The 22319-nt window shown below is 40.5% G+C and overlaps 1 protein-coding gene across 1 annotated transcript in view; it reads right to left on the bottom strand.

Annotated features, from left to right (window-relative positions):
* Window positions 1-16788: 16788 nt before the first annotated feature.
* The window catches only part of CA8 (carbonic anhydrase 8), a 69755-nt gene continuing 64224 nt past the window's right edge, over window positions 16789-22319 (bottom strand). The window contains exons 8-9 of the mRNA XM_075270464.1: window positions 21131-21286; window positions 16789-17097 (exon numbers count right to left, since the gene is read on the bottom strand). Of these exons, the coding sequence (XP_075126565.1) occupies window positions 21152-21286 (135 nt within the window). The 3' untranslated portion in view covers window positions 16789-17097; window positions 21131-21151. The remainder of the gene's footprint in view (window positions 17098-21130; window positions 21287-22319) is intronic.

The raw sequence follows: 22319 nt of genomic DNA, 5'->3' as shown, positions 1-22319 counted from the left end.
AACAAGTTAATAAAAAGGCATTTTTCTTTAGTGAAGTATTACAAAGTTTGTTCCCTTTAGCTGCACTAATGATTTATGAAAAATGAAAACGACTTCGTCTGCGTGTTGTTGGTGTCAATGATCCGCCTATATTTAGAAAATTGTTGCCGTCGATAGTTCGCCTGCTCCGGCATTTCAGCTGCTCTCAAGCTGTCCTGCTATTGAACTTGTTCCTCACGCCGTGCCTGTGATTGTTCCGGCATCTCAACAGCTGGCTGGGACACCATATAATGAGCGTGTTGTTGGTGTCGATGATCCACCTGCTCCAGCGTTTCGGAAGCTATCAAACTTGCCTGCCGCTGAACTTGTTCCTCTCACCATGCCTGTGATTGTTTCAGCATCACAGCATCTTGCTGGGACACTATTTAATAAGAGTTTTGTAGGCATCGATGATCTGCCTTCTCCGGCGTTTCGGCTGCTCTAAAAGCCGCTTGACGTCTAGCTTGCACAATCCCCCTGAGCTCCACTTGAGAAGAAGTATGTTGACTTCTGGCTACCTTCATAGCACTTGTTTTTTTTTTAGAATTTAGTGACAAATTAGATTTTCTTTTTCCTGGCATGTTTAAAATTGGCAAATTGCCAACTTGGATTAAAGGGGTTTTATGATCTCAGTGTTTCAACACGCAGCCTGGAGCAGAACAGATAATATGCAGATGCATTAGCAGAATGGACTCAGTGTTATCTGTGTGTTTACATAGAGAGGTAACAGACCAGGCTTTATCAGCAAACTCTAATTAGCTGAGATAGTGCGGCTGCCAAAAGCAGTTTAATGTAGTATATGAAAATAAATTCATAACAGTCGTGAAGCCATGTCATTTATCAGGATAAAAAGTAGCCTATGTTTTAATCGAGGTTACAAACTATCTATGTGCCAAATTTCATACAAATCCATTCAGCCGTTTTTGCATGTTTTAGTAACAAACATACAAACATACAAACTTTCACATTTATAATATTAGTAGGATAATTTGGGCAAGTTTTAGCAATATAAAGAGAGATTTACATGTGTACATTATTTGGAAATTATACAATATACCATTTAATTCAATATCTTTTGGGCAAAAACTAGCATATTCTGTAATATACTGTATCATTTGGATACTTTATTATGGTGTCATTCAGAAACTGTATAGTTTATTGTTTAAGCACTATATGGTGCTAACCTTTGGCTACTAGGTTGTGTATTATGCAGGCAACGTATAACCAGCTCATCTCTGCATTTTATCATGTCATTACTTAATAACTCTATGGTTTTAGGGGACTATAATGCAATTTTATTAGCTTGCAATTTCATAGTTTTATTTGTGTAAAATGTGTAAATTTTAGGAAACTGTTACAGACCTATGGAACACAAAACCACTCACAGGTCCTCATGGTCCTCAATAGCCCTCATTATTAAACAATCCCAATAGCCATCTGGTAGTGCTCAAAAGCTTCTTTTTTTTACTAAGAACATTTATAAATTTCACATTCAAAAATTTCACAATTTCACAAATTTCCTTTTTTGCCTACACAAAAATGACATATATATATGGCATTTATACTGTATATTATGGCCATATCATCAATGGACTTCCACTTTCAGTGTATATTTTATAGGTAAACACAATTTGCAATCAGATTCTATTTAAGTGAACATGCTGGGACTTAAACACTACTCATGTACTTTCTTATGTTGCAGTTTTTTTCCTAAGTCGCACTTAGAACATAACACAGCTAAAACAAACCTGTATGGTGGCGTAATGATGCTTTCTCAATCTCAATTAGCAATAACTAATTAACAAAATTGTTTTAAGCTAAAGAATGAGGCAAATCTTCCACCTCCTTCTCTAATCCCAAGTGTGATATATGGTTGATTCAATATCTAATTACTTCCTAATTGAATGAGCACATTATACATTTTTCACATGTTCAAGCTAATGCTTTTGGTCCAGAAATTAAAGTCAAAGAAATTAAGTTGAATTGGGATTTTGCCAACCTTCATAATGAGGAAGCTTTGCATTAAGAGTATAATTATACGCAAATGTAAGTATTTGGACACAGTCTTGTTTATTATGAAAATGTGCAAAGTTGCTGCAGAATGCAACCACAAATGGCTCATTTGGATGATGAACAATTTTCTTATTGATGTTTACTTTGTAATTTTGCAATTGTCAGTAGAATAAAATACGCGTTTTAATCTGTGAGACTAAAATAAGAAAAATCATAAAAGAAGCAAGCAAAAATGTTGATAGACAGAGAGATAGATTGTTAAATAAATAGAAGATAGATAGATAGATAGATAGATAGATAGATAGATAGATAGATAGATAGATAGATATAGATAGATAGATAAAGAACTCTATAGGTTCTGCTATCACAAGAGGTCTATCACAATATATGGTATATGGTTAATACCCTATTATTATTTTCATGTTAGAATCAGCAAACCAGGGCCACACGGTGGCTCAGTGGTTAGCACTGCAGCCTTGCAGCGCTGGAGTCCTGGTATTCAAATCCCGCCAAGGGCATAAAACCATCTGCAAGAAGTTTGTATGTTCTCCCCGTGTTTGCATGGATTTCCATCCCATATTCCAAAAAGACATACTGATAGGAAAAAATGTACATTGTGAGCTGCTCTATGTGGGGCTCACAATCTACATTAAAAAAAAAAAAAAAAAAAAAAAAAAAAAGAATCAGCAAATCACCTCTTGAGAAGATAGAAGGTATGTAGGACCTACCCAGTTCAGGCTCAAACTACCAGACTTGAGTATGTCACCTACAGCCACTATGTCCTCTACTCCATTCTCTTGGAGAAGAAGACCGCAGAGCTGCAGCGACCAGAACACAAATACAATGACCCAGTGGAGTAATTAAAGTCTTGTGGGCCCGATGCAATCTTTTGTCTGGGGCCCCTTACCTCATCCCTACGTCGAATTCTTGATAGTGATGGTTACGGGTGCTAAGGAGTTTAATCCACCTTAGTATGGTTAGGGTAATCTGTGGGTCTCGGTTATGGTCAGCAGGGTTTATTAAAAAAATAAAACAAACTAAACCCTACGGAGCCCTCTGGGCCACTGACTGCTAACCAACCTGGTGTGAACACAGTCTAACAGTTCCTGTCACTGCAGCTAAAGTAAAGGACCAGGTTTACTCTGTTAACAATCACAGAGCCCTGTGCAGTCAGAGCAGCCGCACAAATAAACAAACTGGCTAGCCTGAACTCCAGGACTGGCCAGAGACCAAGTAAACCCTGTGTGCAGTTGTTCCACCCAACCACCCAGGCAACTACTGCCAAGCCCACTCCCAGTCACCCTGTCTGAGAAGTACTGATAGCTGACCCTACTGAGTTACACCACACACATACAAGGCAGCATGCTGCCTGACTAACAGTGGCAATGCTACCTCAGGTGAAATTTACTAGCTAGGGCAATTCTTGTTTACAGGCTGGAACCCATACATACACACACACATCATTTCAGGTTTCAGAATGAGATCATAGAGCGCCGGGCGTCCAGACCAGCCCCCTTATATAGGCAAGGGGCGGTCACCAGCAAATAGCCCAGCTGCCCAATCTGAGCATTCATTGGTCGACACACATGTCGATCAACCAGTCGACCACGCCCGGCTGTTGCAAGGCAGGTTAACCCTTGCAACCCTGGATTGTGCAGAGGAACAGACAGCGACGCCCATATCATGGCCGCAGTCTCTGCACAATCCTAACAATTTCCTTGGTTTATGGGCCAGATGGAAGATACAATCTCAATACTGATGCCAGTGCTAATGGGCCCCCTAAGGCTACTGGGCCCCAGTGCGACTGAACCCTTTTCACCCCCTCAAGTTAAGCCCTTGAAAAAGCCAGACAATGCAGTAAACAGTAACCCATGCTAGAGCATCTCAGTGGAGGGGGAAGGCTTACGCCCAGTTCACATCTGCATTCAGTATTCCACTCGGGAAGTCTGTTTGGGGACCCCCGAACAGAAAGCTATACACATTAATAAGCGATTAGCTAAGAACCCACACGAACCCTATAGACTATAATCGGGTCCTTGTCGTTTACGCTTTGTTTCTGCACAAAACATGTGAAGAGAAAAGTTCTGCTTGCACTATGGGGTCCATGGGGTTTCTTAGCTAACCCCTTTTTAATGCGTACAGGTTTCCATTTGGGCGGTCCCCAAGCAGACTCCCCAAATACTGAAGACAGATGTGAACTGGGCGTCATACCTTGACAGATACAGGAGTACAGTGACTGAGGCAAGCTCCAAATTAACAGTGAGCGGAGGGGGAAGTAGAAGAGTACGAGTATATTCATTTCAATATAAGTAAGTAATTTTCACGAACTACAGTATTCTTATGTCTCTCCTCTAGGCATTTAGCATAGGGCTAAAGTACTTAAGAGACAAAGTCATTATGGCTGTAACTTTGGTCTTCGCTAAAAAAGTTCTGAGTTCAGTTCTCTGGTGTGACTGTATTATCATGCATAATACTAAATTGCATCTATATTATATACAGTATATTCAGGGATAAGGTTATTAATTGATTTCAGTATATTGTAAAATTCTTTGACTTCTGACAACATGTGATAGAACAGTACTAATGATAGGTCTGGGAGCCTTCAATAAGCTTCTGACTATCATATTAAGATTGCTGTCCCAGGATCACACATTGGGGGAGGGGGGATTCTAGTTAATATTGCAGTGCCCATGTGCCGACACTTTTATTATTATTGTTTATTTATATAGCATCATTAATTCCATGGTGCTTTACATTTGGGGGTTACATACAACACACAAAATATACAGGTAGATATAATACTAACAATGACCAACTTGCACAGGGGGGGTAGAGGGCCCTGCCCGCGAGGGCTTACAATCTATGAGGGAAGGGGGTAGAGACAGAAGGAGAGGGGGAGACTGTACAGATGGGGGTGTGGTGATAGTGTTATTGGAGGTTGTAGGCCTTCCTGAATAGGTGAGTCTTCAGGGCCTTCTTGAAGCCTGTGATTGTGGGGGTCAGTCTTATGTGTCTTGGTAAGGAGTTTCAGAGTATGGAGAATGCACGGGAGAAATCTTGGAGACGGTTGTGTGAGGACCGGATGAGAGCAGAGTGTTGTAGAAGGCCATTGGAGGATCTGAGGTTACGTGTGGGCAGGTAGTGGGAGATTAGTTCAGAGATATATGGAGGGGACAGGTTGAATGTTAATGTTAGTAGCTTGAACTCAATTCACTGGGATATAGGTAGCCAGTGGAGGGACTGGCAGAGAGGAGCAGCCGATGAAGATTGGAGGGAGAGGTGAATTAAACAAGCAGCGATGTTTAAGGTGGACTGGAGGGGGGCGAGGGTATTTGTTGGGAGTCCATGGAGAAGGGTGTTGCAGTAGTCTAAGCGGGAGATTATGAGGGCCTGGACAAGCATCTTAGTAGTTTCAGGGGTGAGGAAGGAGCGGATTTGATGGATGTTCTTGAGCTGGAGGCAGCAGGAGATGTTGACGGTTTGAACGTGTGACTTGAAGGATAGGTCGGAGTCCAGGATTACCCCAAGGCATCAGGCCTGTGGGACAGGGGTAAGTGGGGTTCCGTTAACTTTAATAGATGGGTCAGGTGGAGGGGCCATACAGGGTGGTGTGAAAATGATGAACTCTGTTTTCTCCATATTCAGTTTGAGAAAGTGGGAGGAGAGGAAGGAGGCTACGGCCGCCAAACAATCTGGAACTCTGGCCAGCAGGGAGGTAATATCTGGTCCAGAGATGTATATTTATGTGTCATCGGCATAGCAATGGTATTGAAAACCATGAGATTTTATGAGTTAGCCCAGGCCAAGGGTGTAGATGGAGAACAGGAGGGGTTCTAGGACGGAGCCTTGGGGGACACCTACGGAGAGAGGGCGTGGTGAGGAGGTGGTGTGTGAGACTCTTTATATTCCTTGATCCCAACTGACTGAGGTATCTAAAGAGTTAAATGGAGAACCGGTGGCTATGAAACCAGCAAATCTCTTGAACTGGTGCCATGTTTAAAGGGGTTCTCCAAGCAAAAAAGTTTTTTCTTTCAGAAAAGAATGTCGGTTAGTGCTAAAAGCTTGAGTGATTTTTGGGTGTCTCTGAGAGTTCCTGGTATCTCCTGCATTTGTTAATTTGCTTTTGCATCCTGCTATGTAACTTCCACACTAACCCCTCTCACCTTACTCCTCTCCTCTTTTCTCTGTCCTTCCCTCCCATACACCCCCTCCCTGTCTCTCTAGATATACCCTACCTACTCAGCCCAACCTCTGACTCATATTATATACTTCCCCTCCATGCTTCTTCCTGTGAAATGGCCCCTCCTCCTCCTGTACTGGTTCTGTCTGTACGTGCTTTTCTCTACCAGTGGATGTGCAAGATGCATGCGTGGAAGCACAGTAGAGGTAAATTATCGACAGCAGTGTGCACAGTGCTGGGAGAACAGCGCAATCTAGAGAATCAGTACAGGAGGAGCAGTCTTGCCAGTGTTACGGTTCTGTGTATATATTTAAAAATAATATTTTTAAACGACAGACCCACTAGTCTGCAAGGCACTGCAGCGAGGTCCACAGGCCCAGATGGGCGGCTGTAAGGTCTGAACAGAGTGCTACCAGTTAAACTGCACTGGCAGTCATGTGACGCAGTACACAATGAATCAAGCTGCATCAACACCCTGCCAGTTAACCTCACTGGATAGGTGCACAGTACAGCTGTAACAGCAAGACTACCAAGGGTTAACCTTCACCCCAGGTCAGCAACAAAACATGCTCCTAAGAGCTACAAAGTGAGGAGACAGTTAAATGGCTTCTGATTCCCACTGGCAGGGCCAAGGAATCCTACCTAGATCCCTAGAGACTGCTCCTACCATTAACTGGAACCTGACCCTAACCTCCTGTCTCAAAGTACTTAGTCAAAGTGTGAGCACCGGGCAGGCATCGGCTCACACCATATAAAGGCTAGTCCCCGCCCAACAGGGCAGTGGCCATGATGTCATCAATCATGCTCAGCATGGGCAAAACGGGACTTAGCCTCTGAGCGGCTCCAAATGTCTGAGCATGCTCAGTAGGCCGAAAGCTGGACTTACACTCCAGACACCTCACTACCCGAGGCCGAGGGCAAGAGCTAGATTGACCCGCAGGTGGCACTGTGCGCTGAGAGAGAACCCTGCGGGACCCAATCCTAACAGCCAGAAGAAGCATGGAGGGTAAGTATAATGGGGTGGATGGGGAGGGGAGTAGTAGTGATCATCCGTTTCACATGAGCACCCCAGGGATATGGGTAAATATACATTTATATACAATTATGTTATTTAGAAAGTAGAAAGGGAGAGAGTGCTTAGATTATTGTAGGGATTTCCAGTTATCCTGGACATCTCTTTTCTAAGTCCTGACATCTACCATACTATTATGGTGAATGTCAAGAATAGGTTACCTGGTTAAGTGAATTGGACATTTGTATTGAGGTCAAATACCTATTGCAGCATTCACATAGGCACATATTTTTGGTCTTCTTATTCCAGAATTTTTTTGTGTATCAGATCGGATTATTTATAGTACATTGTGTATAGTGATCCAATATTAATGTGTTATGTATTTAGCTGAGACACAAAGAGCAGTATTAGCTTAGTATATCCTTTATCTAAGACCTAAAAATTAACAGTTCATTGTTTAAAACAAAATAAAACTGCTTTGTCAAAGCAAACCTACACCCAGCGTCTGTAACCATTGTTTATCTGGGCAGTATCAATTGTTTTTATACATGACTCAAGATTCTGGCATTCACATTACTATTTTTTTGCGCTAATGATTTGGTTGTGGCCATTTCTTTCTCTGAAAGAGCGAATTTACTAGTGGTCGTAATGTAAGCGTAACCTCTGGGCAGGAGGAATATTGGCTTGTGCAACTTCCATTTGATAGAAAAGAACATATTTATTTGAGTATTTCACAGATGACTTGGTTCTTAGCAATTAAAAAAAAACTGACTTACTCATGCTGACAAAATGTTTCTCCATATCTGAGGGTCACTGACTTCAAGACACTTCAAGTACATTTCCTAAAATCTGTTCCCTGCAGTAGTGCCTCTGAAGATGTAGTTCTTGATATTCAGGAGGGTGGGAAGAATGTGTGCTTAAGAAGCAGACTTCTCTATTCCTCAGGACCTGAAGTTACCCTGCACTCTATACACTCAGACACATGGACCCCATTATAGTCTATGGGGTCTGTATGCTTTCATTACTCACAACTTTTTAATGCATTTGGTATTTCGTTCAAGGGGTCACCCATGTGGACTCCTCGAACGGAACACTGAACGTAGATGTGAACCTGGCCTAATCTGTATATTTTTTGATTATGTAGATAATCTGTTTTCCCTTAGTCCTAACAGCAGCACAATACAGGCCTTGTGCTGCTGCAGGATGACAGGGAATCATAGATATTGGCTGGCGATGGGCTTATACAGCTAAAAGATGTCTGGACCACTGCACCCAATAAGTCCTCTTCCTTCTTGTTCCGCCCTAGTTCCTCATAGATTGTAAACCCTTTCAGGCAGGAATTTCATTCCTGTTGTTTGTTACGTTATTTTTTTATCTGCATTGTAATGACTAGTATTGTTCATGTACCTTCCGATTTGTAAAATGCTGTGGAACATGGTGTTATATAAATACTATTATTATTATTATTGTAACAATAAATAATTGCAATTATAATTAAAGAGTAAAGACTGTAGATAGATAAGTAGATAGATAGATAGATAGATACATAGATAGATAGGAGATAGATAGATAGATAGATAGATAGATAGATAGATAGATAGATAGAGTACCTAAACTTTCAAACAACTTTTGATATTCTTGCAGCCTTTTATTGTCATATACCAAAATCCACTTTCTATCCCTTCTGAATTTTTTCCCTTGTTTTTCTCACTGCTTCTCAATGGAGTAGGGAGTTAAAGGGTCTCATATAATACAGTTAAATATTAGGCATTATAAAGCTTAAAACCATTCTTATCTTTCATATGACACCAAGATCTTGCGCTACCTGTAATTATTTCCAAAGAATATCACCTGTTGGGATTAGGAGCAGCTGCAGCTGAATATATTTATTAAAGACCTGAAATCAGCTGCAGTGTGAAAGTGCTTAGAATATTTTTAGAGACATCTTGGAAGAATCTTGATTATCCCTTCAGACATATAGAAAGAACATTATATGCAGATGTGTCTTTCCTTATCTTTACTCTTGGCTAAGCGTATCTCAAGATGTGTGGCTTCCGATGACCAGTTTTTAAAAAGAAATGTCTGTCATATATGTGTCTATGAGGGAGCCACACAGTGGTTCAGTGGTTAGCACTGCAGCCTTGCAGCGCTGGATCCTGGTGTTCAAATCCTGCCAAGGGCGAAAAACCATCTGCAAGGAGTTTGTATGTTCTCCCCATGTTTGCATGGATTTCCATCCCATATTCCAAAGACATACTAATAGGGAAAAATGTACATAGAGCTCACAACCTACATAACATATATATATATATATATATATATATATATATATATATATATATATATAGGTAGTCCTCGACTTACGACGTTGATCCGTTCTTGCGTGGCGTCGTAAACCGAATTTCGACGTAAGTCGGAAACCTACCATACCGACGCCGCATAGGAACGGATCACAGTGATTTAGTGTGCAGCGGCTCGTAACAGAAAGCTGCCAGCTCTCTTCCGATGAGCAAGGACGAGCCTGCTGTAGAACCAGCATTGATTTGCCGCAGGCTAGTCCTTGCTACTCGAGAGTGCTGGCAGTTTTCTGTTACAAGGGAGCTCTCATCTCTAGTTGTAACCACGAAATGTCGTAACCCGAGGACTATCTGTATATATATATATATATATATATATATATATATATATATATATATATGTATCTTTGAGCACTTCCCCTTCCCAAGTGGTTGTGTTGTGAATTGCAGCCTTTCAAGGGTTCTGCTACCATGTCATGATATTATATTGAATTAATTTCATTAGAAATTGCAGACCAAATTCAATTTAAAATAGAGATGGGCACTTATGTATACCGATAGTCGCTCATGAATATTGACTTATTAGGGCTTCAGTTAAGTTAAGGCAGTTAAAATATCCATTTGTGTTAATTTGTCACAAAATCATAATGGTAATCTGGACATGTCCAGCCAAGTAGATGAATAAGAAAAGTATATGTATTATACATCTGTACAATATAATATAGAGCGCTGCTGTGAAGGTGAATGCATTCCTGTACAGTACCTTTGTATGTCTTTGCTTTCATACATAGGCATGCAGACGATTTTGCTCGTGGATTCCAAACAATCATAGCATACTCCATATGACTCCATTCTCCTGTAGAAGTGTTGTCTCTAGAGTAGGATATATATATATACATTTTGTTCTTCACCCATTTATCAAGGCTTTCTTAAAATACTGTACCAAACATAAGTACTACTGAACTAAAGCAGACTGCTCCATACACTTTGTAGAAGTTGAGTTGGGTTACATCATCTCCACTCCCAGCTGTTATAACTAGAAAAGGCCACTATACAACTCCCAGAGCTGTCTGCCTTATCTGCATCCAATATGCTAGTTCTGGTGGCTATTGCCCCTGATATTAGCTATTGGGTGGTTGTCCTGGGCGTTGGACCCCTACTGACATGATAATGATTACTTATCCTATGAAATTGTTAGTGACATTGTGGTTTAGGAAGGATTTCTATTTAGTCACTTTGTAACAATATTGCTTGGTACTATATAATTCTATAATGTAAGCACTGTGTGGAGTTGTTATTTGGGTATCCCGTGTCAATTTGTGGTATTTGTACACTGTATAATAATATTATTTAGAAACTGACATAAGGATTTGCAATATATTGTATGAAACTTGTAATTAAATTAATTCATATTAAAAAACAAACTACATTACCATTTATTGTTAAGAAAACAAAATATAAACCTAATGACACTTTTCCTCTACGTAAACACTGATATCTTTGTTACTATGACCATTATAATAAGAATGTTAACAGATGAATGGGTTCTGTCTGTACAAGGGTTCAATAAAACAGGAAAAGATAAACTGCTACACTGCGGGAATTTCCTCTTAAGAATTAAAGTAATTATTTCTGCAGAAACCTAAATGTTTAAAGAAATAATGTTTTATTATACACTAAAGATATAACGTCTTATTATACTCTGTGTATTGTTTTGAAGGTCAACAAAGATAGGGGATCCAAAAGATTATTGGACCCATTAGGACTTAGATTAAAATAACACTTTAAGGTCATTTTGAGATTTTTTTTTTTTTTTTTTTTTTTTTTTGTGGTACACCTCTAAAGCATGGAACTGGAAAACGCCTTTGGGAATAATATAAAAATCATGTACTAAATAAATGTATAAAGTTAATACAAATACACATAAGATAAAGGCTGGTAAAACCTGCATGATTTTGGTGGGATTTACTGACTCTCTTATATTTATGGGATTTTCCCAATCTGGTTCACCTAGAATTTAACCCATTGCCAGAGATATCTCTGTCTCTATTAAAAACATTAGACCGAGTGTGCATGTGCACGCGGGAAACAGGAAGAGCAGATTTTTGGCTAGTTGTTGAAGGCATATGGGTACCTTTAGGACTCCTTCATTAGGAGCACTCCCTATGGAGGGTCCATTTGGTATATGTTTGCTCAGTATGTGTTAGTATATCTTTGTCTCAACTGTATTAGAAAATATACTGGACTCCAATAAGTATTTAGACACCTGTGGTAGAATAGAAAAACAACATTTCTTCATATTCAATAGTTGGTAGAACCCAGGAGATGCTTCCTTATGGAAGGTATTGATCCACACAATACTCTCGGATACCTGGTGAAACTCCTGGTGTATGTGAGCCATTGGTTGGGTGCAGTTTCTCTGGCCAGCACTCGTCGGTCTCTATCTCCCAGTTTCAGGGGTCTGCCAACTCAGGGCACATTCCGACAATCACCGTTCACCTTCCACTTCGTAATCACATAGACCATTGTCAATTTTGGGTAATTCAGTTCGCTTTCTATGTCCCAAGGATCGACCATTTCTGTGGTACCCCACAATTACCCCTTTCTCAAAATCGGACAACTCTGCACTTTGTGGCATCTTGCATGTGACTAATGCCAATGCACTGATGCCAAAGCTGTTTCCTATTTAATGGCAGAAGGCATGACGCAGATATCTTCATTTGCATGGGTGTCCAAATACTTATTGGCAGACAGTGTATGGTTGACCTTTTCAATATAAGTTATCCAGCAAAAAACCTTTTTCGTTTTATACACTCCCTCCAGATACCCCTGGGTTGTGAATTTTCCAAAGAAAACCCTTTAATTGGATTTTGTAAATATAAAAACTTCTAATATTTTCGTATACTTTCAGTAGTTTTTATTGCCTCATTCTAACCTACAACTAGTAAAAAATGGGTCAGGATTCAGGAAGTGTTTGACTACTTAGGGTTTGTAGTTTGTAACTATTTAGCATTTTCATAGAAAATAAAATCATATCAAAAATCAAAAAATCATATCAAAATACATCAGAATAATATTTGCAAGGTTGTTTAACTTTAAAATACTATTATTTATCCAGAATAGCTAAGTCGAGAAAATCATCAACCTTTAAGGAAAAGAGGCAAAAAGAATATGGAATTTTTTTATACTATTATTTTTTATTACTAAAATCCCTGAAACTTTTTTAATTTCTGTTCTCAGTTTCTAGATCCAAGACAGCTTGATTGTTCCGCATGTAATAGATTTTCTCTACACTGTCTAGAAAAAAAAAAAAAGAAAGGACGATTTACAAATATTTGTACAGTAAGTTCTTAGATATGAACTAAATATTAAAACTCATGACAGCAACATCCCTTTTCTCCTGCAGTAGCCGCTACTTCGCTGGCAGTAGTACATGATAAAGGCAGCTGACCAGCAGCGATCAGCTGATCACCAGAGGGGTGATTGTTCGTAGAAGGAGAAGTCCTGATGGGACAACCCCTTCAAGCATTTTATTGTATAAAATCATAAAAACCATTGGGATTTCTAAAAATAGTAGTCACAGAATCAGCCAAAATGGCTGGAAGTTGTAGTTGAAAGAAAATCCTACACTTTATCCAGCTGTTTGTGTTCTAGTGTTGTTGGAAATTAACCCCTACAAAAAAAAAAAAAATATTTCGGACTCATTTATATCATCCATTCTCACACAATATAGGCATCCAATATAAAAGTCGAAGAAATATCCCACTTGCAAACCATATAAATAGCATTTATTTGTGAGAAACACCTAAGCAAAGACATCAATTCTTATTGTAAGATACATCATATAAACATTCTGTATAGTAGTTTGGGAAAATATTAAAAGTCACATTAACAAAAAGCCACACTGGGACTAGTAGAACACTAGTCTGGATAATCTGGCGTGCTGGCATCAGATGTGCTACAAATATACAAATATTAAGGCCCCGTTCCCACGGAGTAATGCACCGCTCATTTAGACACGTATACACATGTCAGAGCAAGGCGCTTCAAAACAGATCCCATTGACTTCAATGGGTGCCAGCTTACGCACGCTACACATTGAAATCAATGGGAGGCTTTATAACCCATTGGTTTCAATGTGTAGCGCGCATAAGCCGGCACCCATTGAAGTCAATGGGATCTGTTTTGATGCGCCTTGCTCTAACACGTGTATACGTGTCTAAGTGAGTGGCGCGTAATTACGTGGGAACAGGGCCTAAGAGTCCTAAGTCTCATCTTGGGCCTGTATTGTGTGCCCAAACTAAAATCTGAGCCATCTATGGTCTGGTTTAGGCTTCAGCTATGATTAAAACTAGTTTTCTGGCATAAATTATTATAAATTAGTTGGGCCATGGAAGCCAGCCCCCATTCACCCAAATTCCACCCTGCTCTTTACCAAAGTGAACAGTGGAAAAAATAAAAAATTTGTACAATTTGTGGTATACATTTGATACGCACTAATAATTGTGCTACATTTACACCAGAATTCTAGCTCACTGCCATTAGTAACTAGACACTAAATTATACATTAGTCTAAGACAAAAAAAAAACGCAGATAGTGTATGTAAAAACATTTAAATATATTGTCTAATATTAATATTACAAACTCGTCCAAGATACAAAAGAAATAATCACTTACATCTTTAACGTGACATATAACACGTTATACGCCATGATGTATTAACTTTAAATTGACAATTAAATGTCAATGACTGCTACATCATGGCATGCAACTTGTTAAATGTCAATATAAAATTTGCTACATCTGTACAGCTGAAACTTTATTTGTGCTCATAACTAGTCTGCAGATTTTTGCCTAAATACTGTATGGTTGAATGCTGTCCATGAATCATAATATATCAAATATCATAAATCATAGGTATGTCTTCATTACTTCCTGTTTGCGAATTCATATCAGATGTTGCAAATAGTGCATTGTGTATGGCCAACAGGAAAGAGCAAGTTACTCATTAATTATAATGTTAATCTGTTTCCCTTAGTCCTAACAGCAGCACAATGCAAAGTATTTCTGCCACTGTGCGCTGGTAGGACAGGCGGCTGTTTTAATTGGCAAAATTAGTTGCAGGACAACCTCCCCTATAAGAGGCAATAGAGACCTCTCGCCTTGTGTCAATCATAAAGAAAGAACAGTATTACCTGAGGTGGGAAGGGAAGCTTGTGCTGCAGTTAGGACTAAGGGAAACAGATTAACAACATAATCAATGATTCCCTTATGTCCTACCAGCAACACAATACATGGCTGTAGCAAGCAGACCCCTTAGGGAGGATTCTCTCGCACTACATTGCTTAAGACTGAATGTCCAAAGGCAGTAGCCTCTGAACTACATACAGCTAACCAATAGTGTTTAACAAAGGTTAGTTGGGATGACCAAGAAGCAGCTGCTCAAAAGGCAACGACTAACTCTCAGCCCAGGAGGCCAACAGAGTCCTAGAATGACCAATGACACAGAGCGCAGTAGGAAGTAACAAGGAGGAACCTGATTGTTCTTGACACTCAAGAAGTCCAGAGTGTACCGTGCACCCTGAAGAGAAAAACTGACATTAACATATTTATAGCTGAGCTAACAAATTTTTGCCTATTTTTGAGTAACAAGGAGGCCTGGTAAGTAAAAAGCTCTTGAAGAAAAGAAGTGAACGGCTAGAGAGGAGAAAGCTACTAAAAAGTAAGTAGCTAACCCTCAAAATCCTTTTAGGAAAAAATGGGAGGACAAAAGAGCTGTCCCACCACACAGGACAGAAAAAAACACAAGGGGGAAGGTAACATTAATCCTCTTATAGGGGTGTTGTCCTGCAAATAATTATGATAATTAAAAATTCCTCCTGTCCTACCAGCACACAGGGGTATAAATCCCCCAATACTGTGCTGCTGGTAGGATGTAAGGGACATTAGGAATATGTAATAGCATTGCCATAAAGCAAATTCCTTGTACAAGAGAGTCTAAAAAGACTAAAGCAGATTTTCATCACATTTTTATTGATGACCTACACTTAGCTGTTTGTAGGGGTCACGGAACCCATATAAGCACTGTGGCATAGTTACTGCTTAGGGTGTGTTCACACTAGTGTCTGCTGTCTGCCCAGGGGGTTCAGTCTTAATCCCCAGAGAAACTGGACAGGGGACGGCTTGCCGGTGGTGAGTTTTAAAACCCATTTATTTGAATAGGTTTTCAAGTAAACCACCAATGTCCGTATGCAGACTCTCCATCTGGAAACCATTTTTTTGGACGGAGACAAAGTTCTGCATGTCCGACTTTGTGTCCATGCAAAAAAAAAAAAAAAAAGTTTCCAGGCAGAGATGCCGCATACGGACACCAATGGGTTGCTTTAAAAACCCATTCAATTGAATGGGTTTTAAAATTGACTGCTGGAAAGCCGTCCTCTATCTAGTTTCTATGGTGATTAGGAAGGAAACCCCTGAGCATACAGCTGACACTAGTGTGAACACACCCTAAGGCTCCGTTCTCACGGAGTAAGGCGCCGCTCATTTAGACACATATCATCAAAACAGATCCCATTCATTTCAATGGGTGCCGGCTTACATGCGTAGCACATTGATTTCAATGGGTTACAAAGCCTCCCATTGATTTCAATGTGTAGAGTGCGTAAGTCGGCACCCATTGAAATCAATGGGATCTGTTTTGAAGCACCGCGCACTGACACGTGTATATGTGTCTAAATGAGCGGCGCGTTACTCCACACTGTTTCATAGCATCTATGCAATGTAATTACAATACAATCTATCCCCACTGAAGTGAATGGGGTGAGGCTGTAATTACATTGTACTACTGCTATGAAATAGATAGTGAGGACGACGTATGAGGGCCAAGTCCCCTTCAAATAGCTGATCAATGGGGGTCCTTGGTGTTGGCCACCAATTGATCTCTTATTGTGGACCTAACCTGTCAATAGATCATCAATAGAAAGGAGTTGGACCACCTCTCTTGTTTCACTATGTACCTATTCCCCTTATAGATATATAGTGCAGTCAGTATTGGAGTCACTGTCATTCCCTGTCACTCACTGCTGATGATTAGACAGGTTCCTGTCACCCAGTCATAATGAAGGAGATGACAGTGCAGCCTCCCTGACTTTATACTTACACACAGTCTTATATATTATTAAGAAGAATATTAAAGAGAAAATATTAATTACATTGTCACAGTAGAAGAACTGCAAAAGAACTGGAAAGCAATGATCAATGGGGGTGAGTCATTATTATACAAGCAACAAAGGGAGTAATATTCCTTTCAGAAATCTGGTGCTCAACCCAATTCCTCTGCTGTAGCCTTCACTGAAACAGCCCCAGCAGCAGCAGGGTACCTGAAATGTGAGGTTACTTGGATAGTTATCAACAACAAGAGTCTTTTGCAATGAACAAAGATTTCAGAAACTTCACTAGTCTGGCAGGGATTGCAGCAGTCACTTCCATACATGGCTGAAATGGACTCGACTATAGATCCATGACAAACTTCAGATACTTTGTAAAGGTCCAGCAAATGATGTTTCAAGTTCAGTTCCTATAAGTGATATAGACAATGGAGAATTAGTGCATAATATAGGCAATTCCAAAAAATGTTATGGTTTATGTATATGTTATGGTATATGCTATGGTCAAAACCTTACAGATATAAACAATTCCTGACCTAGTAATGGTTCCGCTAGGTATGAGGCATTCAGAAAGTCTTTACACCATTTCACGTTTTCAAACCATCAATTTGCACTCAATAGTCCACAGTGAAAATGTGAAAACAGAATTTTAAACCAGTTTGCTAATTTATTAAAAGGTGAAAAATTTTAATTTTGCATAAATATTCAGACCCTTTGCTATGACACTTGAGATTTAGCTCTGAGGACTTCCCATTTCTCTTGATAATTTTTGAGATGTTTCTATACCTTGAGTCCAATCAGGGTAAATTTAGTGGATTTGACATAATTTGGAAAAGCATACCCCTGTCTATGTAAGGTATCGCAGCATGCATATCAGAGCAAAAACCAAGGTACTGCCTGTACTGCTCAGAGACAGGATTGTGGGGAGGAACAGATTAAGTGAAGGCTGCAAAAAAGTTTCTGTTGCACTGAATGTTCCCCAGAGCACAGTAGCCTCCATCATTCTTAAATAACCTTGACTATTCAGGGAAAATGGGCTTTGGTAAGGGAAGTGACCAAGAACCAAAAGATCACAATTAGAGATGAGCGAGTAGTATTTGATCGAGTAGGTATTCGATTGAATACTACGGTATTCGAAATACTCGTACTCGATCGAATACTACTCGCTATTCGAATGGAAAAAATTGATGCAGAATCATTGTTGATTGGCCGAATGCTATACAGTCGGCCAATCAACGCTAGTTCTTCTCCTACCTTTAGAAGTCTTCTCCGTGCAGCGTCCCCGCGGCGTCTTCCAGCTCTGAATTCACTCTGCCAGGCATCGGGCCTGGGCAGAGCCGACTGCGCATGCCCGCGCTATAAGAAAATGGCCGCTTTGACTGTAAGCGGCCATTTTCTTGTAGTGCGGACATGCGCAGTCGGCTCTGCCCAGGCCCAATGCCTGGCAGAGTGAATTCAGAGCCGGAAGATGCCGCGGGGACGCTGCACGGAGAAGACTTCTTGGAGAATCCAGCCCGACCCTCACTCGTGGACTTGGTAAGTTCTATTTGATTGAATGTTGCCTACCCCTGAAACGAGCATTTTTCCCCCATAGAGTATAATAGGTTTCGATACTCAATTCGAGTAGTCGAATATTGCGGGGCTACTCAAAACGAATATCGAATATCGAACATTTTACTGTTCGCTCATCTCTAGTCACAATGACTGTGCTCCAAAGATCCTGGGTGCAGATGGAAAAAACTTCTAGAAAGTCAACCTTTAATGGCTGTCCACCAATGGTCCCCATCCAACCTGACAAAGCTTGAAAGGTTCTGCCAAAAAAACTATGGCAGAAAATCTCCAAATCCAGGTATGAAAACCCTGTGACATCATCTCCAAGAAGACTGGAGGCTGTAATTCCTGTTAAATGTGTCTCAACTAAGTACAGTGTAAAAGGTCTGAATACTAACAGTATGTCAATGCAGTACTTATTAAGTAAAAGATTTCTAACATTCTGTTCTTACTTTGTCAGTATAAGGTGTATTGAGTGAAGAATGGGCGAAAACTTCAATTTGTTTTTATCTTAGTACAAGGCCGGCTCTGAACAAAATGTGGAAAAGGTGAAAGGGTCTGAAGACTTTCCAAAAGCATTGTATATGATATGTCTTTTCAAGGTTCTGCAAACTGACATAAGATTAAAATTTGGGTGAAATTCTATTATCATGTATACCATACAGGTAGACTATGGGTCTTGTATTGTTAGCAGGGAAGGGGATGGAGTATTGTCTCAAGGGTCATGGGAAAGATCACTCTTTGGGCTTCCTCGATTCTATGTATAGCATTTATACTAATGTCATCATATCCATAACTGTCTTGTACAATCTTTTCTTGGTGACTTTTAACAAATAATTTCTACATTTTAAAAAGATATAAAACAGAATATGGGTCAGTAAAAATAAAGCATCTTAGCATTTTATATTTGATTCCACTACAACCTCTCTCTTCCTCCACTTGTGTTTCCAAACCATATCCAGTTGTATATTTGCCTGAATATATAAATGTTACTCAGGACTTCTTAGAATTACTTATTACTGAATACGAAATCATAAGAACCAGATGGTTTCCTGGTTCAATGTTCGCCAGCATGTGGTAATCCTGCTGTTGGGAAACTACAGTGCACACGTGTATGTCTTAGCTCAATATATTCCAAGATGTGTGGTGCAAGATGACCAACATTTTCTTAAAAAACATGATTTTGCAATACTCATGCACTGTGCTCCAATATCAAACAACAAAATGACTTCTTATTAGCCCAATGCAATGTTTTCGTCCTTAATGGTGTTGAAAAATCGTTTTATCGAACTAATGCTAAGTCTTTTTGATTTTTGATATTGGAGTGCTGCCAATTTTCTGGTTTTCATCCTATATGTGTCTATGTGAGGCCACCCAGTGGTTGTATTTTGAATTGCGTCTTGTCAAGAGTTTGCTAGAATGTTGTGAGAAATTAGAGAATTCAAGCAAAGGAAAAGGTGGACATTAGAAATGAGCGAACAGTAAAATGTTCGAGATTCAATTCAATTCGTTTCGAATAGCCGCTCAATATTCAACTATTTGATCGAATATCGAACCCCATTATAGTCTATGGGAGAAAATGCTTCGCTACAGGGGATCCTACCATTCGACTCAGGAGGGTCACCAAGTCCACTAAGACACCCCAGGAAATGATGCCAACACCCTGGAAGCAACTGGGACAGCAGGGGAAGCATGTCTGGGGGCATCAAGTACCTTTATTATGTCGGGATCCCCTGTCAGCTTGTGATATGCCGGAGCTGACTTTTTCGCATAGGAATGCATTGACCAGCGTTGATTGGCCAGTCTACGGGATTCGGCTAATCAACACTGGTTCTGCCTGAGGAGGCGGAGTCTAAAATCGGTCCACAGCAGTTTCCATTCTGGTCCGATTTTAGACTCCGCCTCCTCAGGCAGAACCAGCGTTGATTGGCCAAATCCCGTAGACTGGACAATCAACACTGGTCAATGCATTTCTATAGCGAGATATAGCAGAGCTGGCCGTGCGGTTAGCCCGGCTACTCTGGACAGATGAAAGAGCTCTGCACTACACCCAACCATCCCTCCAACTACTCCTCCTGTACTAACACGACTAGCTCAGCTTGGCTATTCCTTAGTACTACTAACATGCTCAGCTCGGCTATTCCTTAGTGTAATAGCTGATCTGAGCATGTTAGTAGTACTAAGGAATAGGCAAGCTGAGCGTGTTAGTCTGCTGCATATCTGCCAGCTCTCCTACATCTCCTACACACTCAGCTTGCTATTCCTTAGTATTACTAACACTCAGCTTGGCTATTCCTTAGTGTAATAGCCCAGCTGACCGTGTTAGTAGTACAATCCCCGAACCCTATCCCAACCCCCCAACCCCTCCCCTCCCCCCCCAGTGTCCGCTTAACTGCAGCTCCCTGTTCTTGGTCCACTTTGGTCCATGGTCCGGGTTTCAGAGCGCCCTGACCCACCCTCTTCCCAACTAGTATTATAGAGAAGGCGGGGCTTAGGAGAGTGTGGGCGGGTACTGAGCGGGGAGACTCCCCGCCCACACTCTCCTAAGCTCCGCCTTCTCTATACTACTAGTCGGGAGAGGGGCGATTTTTTTTTCACTGCCTACATTGTCATATTTCCTGTCCCACCTCCCCTGCGCTGTTATTGGTGCAAAAAACGCACCGAGGAAGGTGGGAGGGAAATCAAATTTTTAGTGAGTTTGCCACCTGGTGTTTGATTGGAATCGAACACCTCGAACGGCCTGATATTCGATCGAATATCAATTCGATAGAACGCCGTTCGCTTATCTCTAGTGGACATCTATAGTATGGTAACAGCCATGAAGCCACGCGTTGGAGATCACAGGTCTTGGTAGATTTTTAACTAGACACCAATATTGATAATTCCACTTACAAATAAAGGTTTCAATGCTGGTTACTGAAAAGCTGCTCGTATAATCCTGTCACTAAGAGGTTGGGTTGGTCTAAAGTTATCAGCCATTATTCCATCACTGTCTTCCTCAAGATCTGCTCCTTTGACATGTACCCTCAGTCGCCTGAATTCTTCAATCTGCAAGGGAAATACATCAGAACTTTAACTTTAGAAAGAATCACTTACAGTTTAATAGTTTCCCAATAAGCCACCAGAAGAAATCATCCAGATGCTGAAACCACCATCAACCAGTAGTAATATGTTGTGAAAACTAGAAGTAACATGGTATTCACAAAAACATTGGAATCAGGGGCAACACGGTGGCTCAGTGGTTAGCACTGCAGCCTTACAGCGCTGGAGTCCTGGGTTTGAATCTTGCCAGGAACAACATCTGCAAGGAGTTTTTATGTTCTTCCCATGTTTGCATGGATTTCCTCCCATTCCACAAAGACATACTGATAAGAAAAAAAAAAGTACATTGTGATCCCTATATGGGGCTCACAATCTACATTTTAAAAAAAACAAACAAATCAAAAAAAACCATCGGGATCGGCAGTGTGCCTACCATTTTTTTAACGGCCATCACACGGTCAACATTCACATGACCATGTGATGGTCCATGGCAACAATATAGGTCATGCTCTATTTTGACCAATTTTCATGGATTCCTACATATACTGCAATGTAAGACGATTTTATGAAAATGGCTGCCACTTGGGTGTAAAGCGGATGTTTTCCATGGCCATTTTCAACCACGTTCAAGTGACTACGTGCTAAGGCTGAACATACAATTAGATAACTGTGACCTGAACTGTTGGTCAGCTGACGTCTATTCCTCCCAATTCTCTTTCCATACATATGCACTCCTGGATCACTGAAGGTCCATATGTGAAAAAGGGAGAAAGCCAATACCAGACACCTCTAGCAGCAGCTTGTCTCATGTGAGAACAGAAGGATCAAATATGTTCAAATCCAAAAGCTGGATTCTTATCTGCTTCAAGATCTGATCACAAGCAGACAGGAAGGCAAAGTACAGCGATAGGAGTGCAATATACAAAAAAGTGCAAAGTGCAAAAGACAATACGGTGAGGGATGTAGTGATGTAAAAAATATTTTTGTTGGACTGCGTACTACACATTCCAAGCCTACTAGCTGCCATGTACAGATGTGT

This window comes from Leptodactylus fuscus, chromosome 4 (genome assembly GCF_031893055.1).
Source record: "Leptodactylus fuscus isolate aLepFus1 chromosome 4, aLepFus1.hap2, whole genome shotgun sequence".
Lineage (NCBI taxonomy): Eukaryota > Metazoa > Chordata > Amphibia > Anura > Leptodactylidae > Leptodactylus > Leptodactylus fuscus.
This window is presented reverse-complemented; position numbering and strand designations above follow the sequence as displayed.